This window comes from Haemaphysalis longicornis, unplaced genomic scaffold (genome assembly GCF_048455015.1).
Source record: "Haemaphysalis longicornis isolate Haplotype H1 unplaced genomic scaffold, Haemaphysalis longicornis Haplotype H1 scaffold_1, whole genome shotgun sequence".
NCBI lineage: Eukaryota > Metazoa > Arthropoda > Arachnida > Ixodida > Ixodidae > Haemaphysalis > Haemaphysalis longicornis.
In genome coordinates, this window is record NW_027526203.1 from 214,417,569 (window position 1) to 214,430,586 (window position 13,018).

A 13,018-nucleotide genomic window follows, 5' to 3' on the forward strand; every position below is an offset into this window, starting at 1 on the left:
GCTGCCGCAGTCTGGAATCGAACCCGCGTCCTTGGGTTCAATCCTTGGGCTCAGAAGCACAACAGCCACCATGGTGGGTTCCTAAAATAACTAAATCACACCATAAGATGAGACAATCGGTATACCAATTGTATGAGCGACACGGCCTGCACGGGCTGGTGGGAACCGTTGACAGATTTTTAAAAGCGCATTCGCAGAATGGCGGAGTTGGTTTCGTACATCAGTGAAATTGTGCTTAAAACACGCTATTATTTGGGTGACATTTACACGGATCTAGCGGATGACACTTACACGGATCTGATTTACACCAGAGGTAGCGATTTTTCAGAGCGTGACTGTCTTGCCTATATAACTTGATTGGCTTTCATCTAGGTGTGGCACAGCGACGCTTCATCGTACACGTTTAAATTTCACGGGAGCACACGTTCATAAATTTCACGGGGACTGAATTGCACGAAAACGCGTTGATAGCCAACAAAAGCTACCGCTTACAGTTATTGTAAGTCCAGTCTGTCCTCAAGAAATTCATATGTGTCGGATGCACACCACCAAGAAATTTTTGCGTGTATACGTCGACGTGTTACCAAATTTAGGAAAAGTGAATGAAAAAAAAAAAGAAAAAAGCGGAAGAGTATAGAAATAAGGTGCCTCGATCGGTGTTGAGTCATATCTTGAAATCATTGTGGGCAGCTCACCGTAAAAAAGTACACATTTGTTCAGCAACTCCATAAGAAAAGTGCGACTAGCACGACGAGTAGAGAATTCATGATTGCTTTTGAAAGTGAGTTTTTTGAGCGACATTACTAAGGCTGAAGTGCAAATAGGACATATAAATGGAGCAGGGCGCGAGTAACAAGTAGGGCGCGAAGGGGAATTCAAACTTCTCATCATTGTTTATTGCTGAAAACAAATAACGTGCTGCAAGGATTGGCTTAAACTGAGCAAATGCTATTCCGTAAAAATAAGTGGAAACAGGTAGAATACGGACATTTATATTTATATGACGTAATTTATACGATGATTATAATAATTACGCCTGCGTGACTAACAGAGGTTCGATTTCTTCCACGTGGACGAAATCTCCGCGGGCCCATATGCGTCTGACACAAAGAAATGCCGCGCCAACACGATCATTGTGATGATGCGAGCACCCGCCGCGGTGGCTCAGTGGCTAAGGCGTTGCGCTGCTGAGCACGAGGTCGCGGGTTCGATTCCCGGCCGCGGTGGCCGCTTTTCTGGTGGAGGCGAAAAGCAAAAACGCCCGTGTGTATGAGATTACGTTAAAGATCCCCAGGTGGTTGCACGTTAAAGATCCCCAGGTGGTCAAAATTAATCCGGAGCCCTCCACTACGGCGCGCCTCATCGCCTGCGTTGCGTTGGCGCGTTAAACCCCACAATTAATTAATCAAATCAATGGATGATGCGAGCTCATGCACGACACCGATAACGTCCTTCAATGGTATTGCCTATGACCGGGAATCGGCCTGCCTGACCTGTTAAAATTCTGTTCGTCAACATGAACGAAGCCTGTTTGTGTATTTTTTAGTTATAAGAATGATACAGCAATAAATGAGCGTTTTTGCAAGTTTTTTCCTAAAAAAAAAAAAATCTTGTTCGCGCTCAATCTTCATCGAAGGTCCCGTATTTGTGGTATATTTTTGATTAACCCCAAGAATGGCAATGAGATTTACACTCTTACTAAAAAAATGAAATAAAAACGAATATCTAATATGGGACAGCCAGCGGCTATCTTGAAAAAATGACTGTCTTAGAACGGCGGAGCATCTGGCTTTAACGAAACGCACGATGCGCGAAGCGCGGAATGGCGGTATTTTTTATTCTAGGCTTTGTCCACTCTAAAGTAATATTGTGCGATCATCCAACAAATGAGGGACTAAAACAAAAGGATCTGCTGCCGAGTTTGGCTGCGCCATCCATCGAACCGGCACCACGCGTTTCTTTCATTTGAGAAACGTTCAAACGTTCGCGGTTTCTTTTAGATATTATGGGGGAATCTAAAGGCTCAGTGTTACACTCCTCCACATGCATTTCTGCAGTTTTTCGAGAGAGAGAGAGAGAGAGAGAGAGAGAGAGAGAGAGAGAGAGAGAGAGAGAGAGAGAGAGAGAATCCACTTTATTTGGAACTCTGGTTTTAGGGGGGGGGGAGGGGGCTCATAGGGCTACCGCGATGTTGAGGGCCCGACTGGTGACCAGTTTTTCTTGAGCTCTGCCTCTATATGATCACACATCGATGTAGGGTGCCCTGCTGTCTGCCTCTGAATAACTTCAAATCTATCTAGTACAGGTACCGCCCTTTGTTCCGTTATATTCCGCGGTCTGGGGTGCTGTCTGGTCCTGTGGTATATCATCAGCGGATATCAGAGAGGTTACACCAGATAGGCGATGCCTAGAAGGTGGCATCTGTTCACGAGAACAAGATTGGCCCCTTTGGTGTAGCATTCGGCGAAAACCTCCCGTATTGGGAGAGACCCTCGTCCTGCAGTGGACAGGCTGACGATGGGGACTTCATTCATGTGTGTGCGTCGTGCTTGCGTGTATATGTAAGCGTCGTATTATACGCAGCTAAAGTATTGGAGGCGATGGTACAGTGAACTGTGGCTAAGGCGTCCGTTGTGTATAACCATTTGAACTTTTATAGGTGACGTAATCCCTCCAAAACATAGGTTAGTGTGGCGTTTCACATAATAAATGAAAGCTGCTATACATTCAACATTCCTCAATATTGCGGCAACCTAGATAAACATGTACACAGGCAATGTTAGTTGTAGTTTTTTTCGTGAGAATTGCTAAATATGTAAAAACCACACTCCCGAAATTAATGTATCCTGACGTTACATGTACTACATCGCCAACATTTAAGTTTGCTGTATGGGATCATTTGAATTTTTAGGCAGCTTATGTAACTCCCCATACGATCGTTTAACATATGACATGTGCCAACATTTGGCAACATTGCTGCAACGCGAAAAAAGCGTGCAAAGGGCAACATTGCCCATGCATTGTTTTTAAACATTGCATGAATATATCCAAAGTTTGCCCACATTTGGCAACATTGCTGCAATGCAAGAAAACGTGCATGTGGGCAACATTGCCTATGCGCGGTTTGTAAACGTTGCGTGAATGTTGTTGAATGTGTCCAACGTTGGCCCACATTTGGCAACATGCTGCAACGCAAGAAAACGTGTATGTGGGCAACGTTGTCTATGCGTTGTTTGTAACGTTGCGTGAATGTTGTTTAATATGTCCAATGTTGGCCCACATTTGGCAACATTGCTGCAACGTGAAAAAACGTGCATACGGGTACGTTGCGCATCTGTTGTTTGTAAACATTGCGTGAATGTGTCCGTTGGCCCACATGTGGCAACATTGCTGCAATGTGAAAAAACGTGCATACAGGCAACGTTGCCTATACATTGTTTGTAAACGTTGAGTCAATGTTGCTGAATGTGTCCAATGTTGGCCCACATTCGGCAACATTGTCACCACGTTGTGTAACATTGCCTAACGTTACGCAACATTGGCAACACGACAGGAACGTTGCAGCAACAATTTGTGCTACTAGGGATGGGAGAAAGCTTCGCGTTTTCACCACCTTTCCCTTCAGAAACGGGCTTTGATATTATTTGCTTCTCTTGTCCAGTCTGCTCCATTGTCGTCTGATTTTATGATTCTGAGAAGTGTCTGAGGCTTACTACACTTATCTGTGACGGGCTTCGCGTTATTCCCTACCCGGCAGTCATCTGCGCTCCACAAACATGCCGCGCAAAGGCAGGCTGCGACGGGTGCATTGTTCACGGTGATAGACAAAGGAGCCAGGAGGGGACAGGGATGAGGATCAGGCGCAGCGTTTATTGCACACGCAATCCAGATTACCCCACACAGCCAATAACAATAACGTGGTAGTTAGACCTTAAATAGCTGGGGTGACCAGGCGTCCCATTTTGGCCAGGACAGTCCCGTTTTTGAGGTCCGCTTCTGCCATCCCGTCTTTTTGTCCCAATAAACAATCATGTCCGGTTTTCGCAGGACTTCATAGTTTCAAAACAAGTGCCCAGCAAGCTTATCAAGCCAAAAGTGTGCCGACTCGCTACAAGTATATTTTACTAATATAACCTTAACTAGTACTTAAAAACATTTACCAAGAGAGTAAAATTTAGATCTATTCTTAACGAAGAACGCTTTGAAGTTTCTTGCCGGAGACGGCTTTGGAGAAGCAATATTTCACCAGTGGACCATTGTCAAGCAAAGCAGTGAAAGGAACTAGAAGATTGGAACTCTTCAGGTATTTGCTCTCTGAGAGACGGGTGCAGGTCTTTAAAAAGATAACAACCGGGGATGTATGCTCCACTGAGATTTCTTGCGTTGCGGAACTGGCCCTGTATTTTCCTGGAACCATGGCTCCAGTAGAGCGCGTGTTTTGCCAATGTGAACTCGACATGGACATCAACCTGCTGTCTGCAGTGCGTGCAGTGTTAGCCCTCATTCACACAGCCGTTTTTCACCCCGTCACGTCACCTTCACGTCACTGTCTTCCGTCATGGGCGACGGTTTTTAGGGCGATTTCTCACTGAAAACGGTGCGACGGTGACAGGAGGCCGAGCTCTACGTTTCCGTCCTGTCAAGGCGACGGGACCATGCCCCGCTGTAAACCAGCTAATCAGTAAACAAATTTTTACGGGTAAATTTTGCGAAAAGTGAGCACAAGCCATTTTCTTTATTTTTCAGATTAAGCACGCTCAATTCTAGGCTAAGCTGATCACTAGGCAGACGACCCTGTACTCTGACGGAGAGCTCCAGTACGAACGCTACTCCATTTACGTCTCCGTCGCGGTTTCTTGACGTGACAGTGCCGTGACGGAGAAGGTGACGGCTGTGTGAACCCTCTGTACAAGTTTGAAGCATTTTATAACTAACTCTTTCGAAATAAAAAAAATTAAATTGTCGGCAAAATACACCAAAAAGAACCCAAAACAGGACCTTCAAAATGAATACACCCTAATTGAACTGTGACCTTCAAAATGAATACACCCTAATTGAACTGTGAGTGGGATTGTTTCGTCAGCCTGAGTGAGGGCTTAGTGCAAAATGTAACGTTTTAAGTGAAAGCAGCTCTCGCATGAAATGTTTTCTCCCAATCTCAGCCTTTTTTTTTTTTTTTTTGCTGTCCCCCCTCCACACACACACATGCACGTGTGTCCCGTTTACTACATCCAGGAATATGGTCACCTTATGAATAGTGCTGCAGAGAATGAGATTCCAACCACCAATGGGATACCGGAGTAGCAGGGTGCCGCACGCGCAGATGCCTATTCCAGCTGTCACCGCAAGGCAGACAGAGCTCGCAGAACGTCTGCGCAACACACACCCCCCATGTCAAAAGAGCATATCTGTCCTCGGACATCTCATGAGTCTTCACCACTGGTGGCGCTGATGCAGTGCAGGAACTGGTGCAGGCAAGGGCACTTAAAGCGGAGAGTTGGGCGAGTTAGTTGCTGCTGACTAATTACTCATACTTCTAGCGAACTTTAGCACAGGACAAAGAAAGAAAAGAAAGAAAGAAAGACGAAACAGTAGCGTGTGTTTCGTCTTTTCTTTCTTCGTCCTGTGCTAAAGTTCGCTAGAAGTACGAGTTCATTAGTCAGGCAAGGGCACCTCCTTCGCCAGACAGAGCAAACCCACTGGGTACGGGATGCGAATGTTTGCTTTTTCTGAGGGGTGAGGGATGCAAAAAGTGAAAGTTTGGTGAGAGCTTGGCCCTTCTTTTCATTTTTAATGGACCTTCATGAATCGTGTTGTGCAGGCAGATTTTCCATTCCAAAAACAGCTAAATTTGTCATCTGCGTTTACTGCACTTTCGCTCGGTAGTGAGGGGAGGGAAAGAAAGACGAGATGTTCTGCTGCATGGAGAACCTGTCAGTGGCAGAGGATGTGTTTCTTAAGTGCAACGAAATGTTCAGTATTTACATCCTGCTCTTCTCAGCTGTGTAGTGATGATTTCTAGGTAAAATGGAGGTGTCTTCTTTGTTCTTCCATCCCTGCCTGTCTTGCGGCTTTTTTTTTTTTTTTACCTTAGCTATTCAGGAGAATCACAACCCTATTATCTACCCTGGAGTGTTGGTGGGCCATGCTAGTGCTTCCTCATTGTCTAGGGAGGTGTGCACGAATGCATATGTATGCACTGCTCAGCACGAGCAAACAACTGCACGGGCAAAAAGCCTTGCAGAGCATCTGTGAGGCTGCTTTCAAAGCGTTTTGAATGTGCCATGAGCTCCCGTTGAGATTTTCTACAAGCTCTTCTTCCTGCTGCTTGCTGCCCCTTTCAGAACAAGTCTGCCCTGTCAGAGGCTGAAATTGTGTTTGGAAGGGAAAGGCGCTTCTCCGACCTCATGTCACGTAAGTGAAAAGGAAATTCACTTCTGCATTCTGCGTAGTTGCATATATTACTTTTTCCACGAGTAGTAGAGATGATGTTTTTCCTCTTCTTTAATGTATTCGTTGTCACACAGTGAGGCTTAAATGAAAACGTCTTTTTTTTTTCTCCTTGAAACTTCAAAGCTATCTGAACTGAACTCAAAGCACCGTCTTGGGAGGTGTTCTTAATGTCTCAGCGTACCCACTTATTGTTCTATACAAGTTGCATCAAGGTACAGAGAGGTTTTCTCGGGTTCCAATGCCAAGTCACATTCTCAAAACTCGTTAATGTCAGGCTGAGGGCAGTTTTCTGCTTACTTGGTTACCTGTTCCAGCTAAGCCTGGATTGAACCAAAAGCTTTTACCCATTGCAAGCAGCGAGGGCGGCACCTTTGGAACATGCACTATCGCCTGCCACCGTGCGTGTTAGGGGAAAGGAGGGCTCGCCAGTTGCAGCCTACTAGGTGGGAGAACTGTGTGGCGGGATATGCGTCCACCAGTGGTGTTGGCAGCTCACAGCACTAGGGGATCCTTGGTGCACTCTGTGGATTTCTTTGTGTTATTGTTAACATGTGGGGCTTTGGTGTGGGCTCGGGGTGTGCGATGGCTTATGGTGAGGTGAATGCATAAGGGGACAGCTGTGTCCTGTCCTCGAATAATTGCTGAGGTTTGCAATAGTTCTGTGTAATTTTGTTTTTGTTTTCATCCCTTAGATGTGGAATCCATCTCGAAAGATCCAGCGCGTAGGTTGAAGGACTTTCCAAACCTCTGGGTAACAACCACGGTGTTCCTGGATGAGGATTACTTACCGTCACCTGAAGAGGGCTTTGTGATCTATGGGAAGGTGGGTGCTTGGGAGAGGACAGAGCAAAGAAGCAGTCAGGGCCCATAAATAGGGCCATCTGGCTGCGTGAGTCGGGTGGGGTTGAAGCGTGATCGACTTCTTCGCTGGCCACCACAGGCGGGGCTAAGGTTGCTCAAGAAACAATGGAGCTTCAGTCTGAGCAACGTGCATATTTATGACCAAAGTAGGTGTCTGCGCTCAAATTTTCGACGTGAAAATGCTGTCGCATAATAAGTACACTTCAAACCTTTTCACTTCGCAGTCTTTTTATGGTTGGTTCTTTCTCTCTGCTAGGTTATTTTTTTTCATCCCGCCGAAATTTTGTGGTACAATAGAACCCCGCTTATACGTTCCTCACTACTTTGTTTTCCTGGCTATTACAGGTAGCGCAGTCCCACTAAAATGTCCATAGTCAACCATGTGTTACTATCCCGCTTAATCCGTCGTCATACCACGACACTCCTGCTTTATATGTTGTGATTATAAGGCAGAAATAATGAAAAAATATAGCTAAAATGGTAAAAGCGGGTGGAAAAATTTTAAAAATACGGAGCGGCGTAGTCCCCAACGAACACTGTTGGTGCACTACTGAAATCCCGGAAACGAGAGGGCTCGGCACAGCGCCCATAAGCATCATCATCACTTCACCGTCACAGTTGTCACTGCTTCATTCACATGGGAACGCACACTGGTGACCGTAGCCGTACACATTGTTGCACAAGTTTTCTACTAGAGAGTTTAGTATATTTCAGCGTTCACCACGGCTATTGATGCTGTCAAGAAAATTAAAAGCCCTCTCGTTTAAAGGGACACAAGTGATTTGTGAACATGCGGGATTTCTAGCGCAAATTGTAATCTGGAGTCTCCAGGCCATGTTTCGACTACTCTCGCTGCGTTTAGCAACTTTATTCAGTAGAAAAATCATTTAGAAAATGCTGGCCTCCTCTCTGCATCCTCTTTGCCGATTTCCTGTAACGTTTCGTATGACGTCAAAACAAGATGGCTTGACTTGACTGTGCTACTGCAAGGCACGCTGACCCTCCGACAGAATCAGTTGGCCCTGCGTTTAGTCGGCCGGCCACCGTCGGGTCGTCCCAGTTCGTTTGTTGAGTTGAAACTAAACCATGACATGTTTGTGCCTGGAAGAATGTGCCTTTAGTTTGTTAGTTTGTAGACTGTATCAAGCTCGAAGTTCAAGTAGCTGTACACAAGCGCACATGCGACGCTTCACTGAGTGGTACGCTAATACAAAAAATCTAAGGCCAGTTAGAGGGGGGAAGAAGTAAGTAAAGTTAATATTTATAGGTATTAAGGAATTAAATTCAACCGACACTTTTATCACACAGTGTAAAACCAAGGTGCGGGAAGCACTTTTTGCTCTGGATGAATTAGCACAGTGGTCAGCAGCACGACCACACATCCACGAACGCTTTTCCGCCTAAGGAATGCCGTCACTAGGGATGGGGTATTTGTGAAAATTTGGGGGACACTTACTGCACAAGCACTATTCAAGAAATAATCATCTAAGTTGCTTGGAATGCTAAAGCTAAATAAAAATGTAAACTGATTATACATTATATCCTTTATATTTCTGCACCTGGCATCACTGGCTCATGGCTGAGTGCTCTGGAGCACTAAGTATATCATTTTGCAATTCACAAGTTCAAATCCCTGATAGCACGTTTTTTTTTTTGTAAGTTAATTTATTTGTTTGAAGCAATGTTTTACATACTTAATTCACCATTTTCGTGCTGTAACGTTCGTTGCTCCGCGGATGAGTTTGCAGAATGCGTGCAGACTGACACTGACGCGATGGCAAGTTCTCGTTGGCATGGTGCTGCCATAAGCACCGACTGCTTGCGGGCGCAGTCCCGAATCAGTGCACCCTTGGTCTGGTGCGAACACGTCGAGCCAGGCAAGCTCCAAAGGTGGGGGAAAAGCGCATTGTATTTGAGCGTCTCGGTTAGTGATTGTTACGATTCCAAGCCGTGCTGGTAGGCTTATCTGACGCTTTTTGCAGCCAGCAACATGGCAGAAGTGCGATAGGCTGATTACTGAGATATTGAGAATGCCCGGCCAATAATAACGTCGGATGCCAAGCATGTTGTTTCACAGGACCGAAACTGAAACTGGTCTGAATTCTAATCTTGGACATCGTCCAATCATGTAGCACCTTGTATGGAAGTCACTGCTTTACTTGGTGCGGCCACCGGTAGTTTTTCTTCTTTCGAGCTTTATAAAATAAATACCGCCTTATCGACTGGATAAACGATGAAAAGTGTGTTTATTTGAACCATTTTATGCAGGGCAAGCAATAACAGGAGCTTGACAAATTCTTTTCAGTGTCCCCTTAAAGACAAACTTGGCGTTCTGCAAGTAGTCAACAACGAACTGACACGGAAAAATCACGTATCGCGAAGGAGTTTGGACTGCCACTTACGACTTTGAACTGAAATGTAGAATCCAAGTGAACAGGTTGTTGTAGAAGGCCCAGGAGTCACTTCGGCGATAAAGACTGCCACAAGGCAGTGTCATTACACTGGCCCAAAGGAAGTGCCGGTCTTGTATCAAAGATGTTTTTAAACCTTAAAAATGCCAAGTAATTTATTTTGTTTTTGAACCATGGCTTATGTCTTTTTTATAATGTTTAACACAATGTTTTTGCTGTACTGACGGCATGTTCACATGATACGTTTCCCGGCCAGTACTCCCCCCCCCCCTCACGGTCCCACGAAAAGCATATAAGCAGGGTTCTACTGTTCTACTGTAGTAATGCAGTGCAACACTTTGCAGGACATATAAATAAAAGCAGTAAATGTGAAATGCTGTGCTCCAAACAGGAACGCGCGATGCAACAAACGCCTCATGAAAATAACCATTTTCGGTAGTAGCACTGAAAAAAAGGTGGTCATTGCTGTCGGCTAGACGTGACATAGGTGAGGGAATGAAAGCAAGCTTGCCAGTACTGGCAGCCACCCACAGCTGCTTCCAAATGCGTGTAGGGGGTGAATCGTTTCACGTTGTTGTGTTTCTACAGAACTGCCACCAATATTTTGCCAGGGGTAATGAAGCTACGTGCAGTGAAGAGTGTGGCATTGTGTTGGTACCAACTGAGACGCAATAGACTACGTGGAAATTATTTGCATTAGACTATGGCCGGGGTGGAAAGCTTCTTCATTGCGAGTTAAAAAAACAGTTGCCAGATTGACACAAGTGTTTGCTGATAACAGCAGAGAGCAGCCTTAATTACCCAATGCCTTGGTTATATCTTGCTTTCGTTGGAAAACAAATTGCACCGAGGTGGCAGCCAGTCACAAGCTGGTTATTATGTTTTACTTTAGAACAGCATTGTGAATCTCAGCTCAGTACCTCCATCCCGCTGTGCATTCAGAACTGAATTGTAAAATTACAAGGAGATGGTGATGTGGACCATATAAATAGCTAGCACTCCATGTTGAACGTTCTACCCGTGTCCATTTTTTTCGTGCCTAATTCTAATAGAAATGTGGACTAGCTCGCTTAACTTCAAAGTGATACACGATAGTGCGACAAAACGTTTTGCCAAGCTCAGACTACCAATACTAACTGCAGTGCAGTACATGGCAACTACAGGAATTAACGGGTATAAAGCAGGGACTGTTCTTTCCATAAACAATTTTACATCAGATTCATATGAAGCCCTTAGCATTAAAAAGTGCGTATGAAAGCTACTTGAAGGAAGCGATAAATTTTAACAAGGAGTTGAGAGGCAATACAAGAAAAGAAGAGGTCCGGAGCCAATGTAGGTTACTTTTCCCAACTCTTTATTTCAAGAGAAAAAACGTTTGGCACCGCTAGACCGGAGGCCTTCGCGGGGCCACTCTCTTGGCCTTCCCCTCCTCAGGGCCGCCAGCCTTTTCGCCAGGACTTCTGGCTCGTCCTCAGAGTCGCTCTCGGAGTCGGGCCAGGGCGGCTGCACTGCTGGGAGTTAGCGGATGGTAGTTTTAGGCTGCGGGTACTCCCTCAGCTCCGCGGGGGAGGTCGCGCGCGCTTGAAGAGGGTCTTCCGGCGCGGCAAGCTTGTCAGCGGCAGCCTCGAGGGTGGACCTGGTAGATGCCTGCTGCGGGCTCTGGCTCGCTCCAAACGGCTGCAGCAGGGGTCACGGGGCGACACGATAGGCGCGGCATTCCGCAGGCCTAGCTTTAGCCGGCACAGGGCGGAAGATGGGCTCCTTCGCGGGCGGCTGCCAGACCTCCCAGTCCTCGGCGTCCTTGTGCCAGCACTCGTCGGGCTCCGGGAGGTTCCTCGAGGCCCTGATCTGGTAGAGGGCGTCCGCCTCGGCTGCGCCCGCTGATTGGTGGTTGGCCTGGCCGGCGCTGCAGCGGTCGGGGCAGGAGGCAAAGTGCTAGAGTTCCTCTATATAGCTCCCGCAGGGAGCTCTATACTCCCTGCGGGAGCTATATAGAGGAACTCTACCAAGTGCTGCTGTAGGGCGTCTCCTGGTGCCGGGTGGCTGGAGTTGTAGCGGCAGTTGACCAGGGTGGGGGTCTTTATCTGCAGCATCTAGGAATGTGGATGTCGAGGTATTCTTTTCTCGGCCTGTGGTCGGGGTTGATAAAGCAGCTAGACAACGAGGGGATCCTCGCCGGGCATAAAGGCCCAGGGCTTGGTCGAGTACTCCATGTCACCGTGAGGTTCCGCTATCAATGGAATAGCTGCCTACAGGGTCCTGGCCGGGCACCTGGCTCTCGTAGCGGCTGGATCCAGTCCTTGCGGAGCGATAGAACCAACGAAACGCTCGAGCGCGGCACCTCAGGATTGGCGGTGAGGTCTGTGAGTGGCGCCCCCTAGCTGGCCTATGGCCTCAGCTGTGGGACTGGCGCCGTTGTTGTCGTCTGCTAGATGCCGATAGACTGGCTGCATTTTCTTTGCTCGCACTTGCCTGTTTATGTGCTTCAGTGCCCTGAAAAGCTATTGTGGCTTCGTTAAGATTTATTATACACTTTTTGCGCCGCCATAAATGCGTCAAGGTTTGTTCCCAAACAAATAATTCAGCTCTCCTCAAGACAGCCTCACTTCACTAAAATTATTTGCGAAGTTCAACACGCGGAACTGCAGTATAGGCTTTATATTGTCACGTAGACAAAGAGGAATAACCTTAAGGGCACAGGGTAAGCCCTATACTTCCCATGCATTTTTGGCCATTTTCAGGTACATTTTTCTCGGCATCTACTACGGTATCTACATAATGCATGCATCATTTTCTTTCAGATTTTAGACTCTTTTAACTGTACCAGAAATATTGAAATCAGGCTAAGATTAAAACTTTTAATAATTTTTTTCCGCCAGTACGTAAATTTTGGCTTAATTAGCTTATTGAAAATTCTGTAACACAAAAACTGTTAGGTGCATATTTTCAATTCTGGCACAGTAGATGTGACAGCTTGCGTTGATGACAGGAAAAAACAATCAGCCTGTTATTCTGGGAAATATAGGAAATAATGGTACCTATGTAATAAAAAACACTTGTTTTTAGATAATTGAGTTTAAAGTAAGAAAAGAGGTGGAAAACAATACTTTTTTGCCACAAGCACCACTCGAGTCATTTATTTACCGTATTTATTCGAATCTAAGCCGATAGTGAAATGCGCCAATTTCCAAGTGAAATTGAGGGAAGTGGCGCGCAGCTAGCGCCACCCAGAAAAGTATTGTAGCCATCACTAGACGAGCCAGTAGCCACTTAAGGGGCCATAGCGATGCCGC

At 46.2% G+C, this 13,018-nt stretch overlaps 1 protein-coding gene across 3 annotated transcripts in view; it reads left to right on the top strand.

The window, feature by feature from the left end:
- LOC144141609 (histone-lysine N-methyltransferase SMYD3-like) overlaps positions 1–13,018 on the top strand; it is a 129,929-nt gene that overhangs the window by 33,478 nt on the left and 83,433 nt on the right. For all 3 annotated transcript variants that reach the window (XM_077673168.1, XM_077673156.1, XM_077673162.1), the window contains 2 exons: positions 6,345–6,414; positions 7,146–7,276. In XM_077673168.1, the coding sequence (XP_077529294.1) occupies positions 6,345–6,414; positions 7,146–7,276 (201 nt within the window). The remainder of the gene's footprint in view (positions 1–6,344; positions 6,415–7,145; positions 7,277–13,018) is intronic.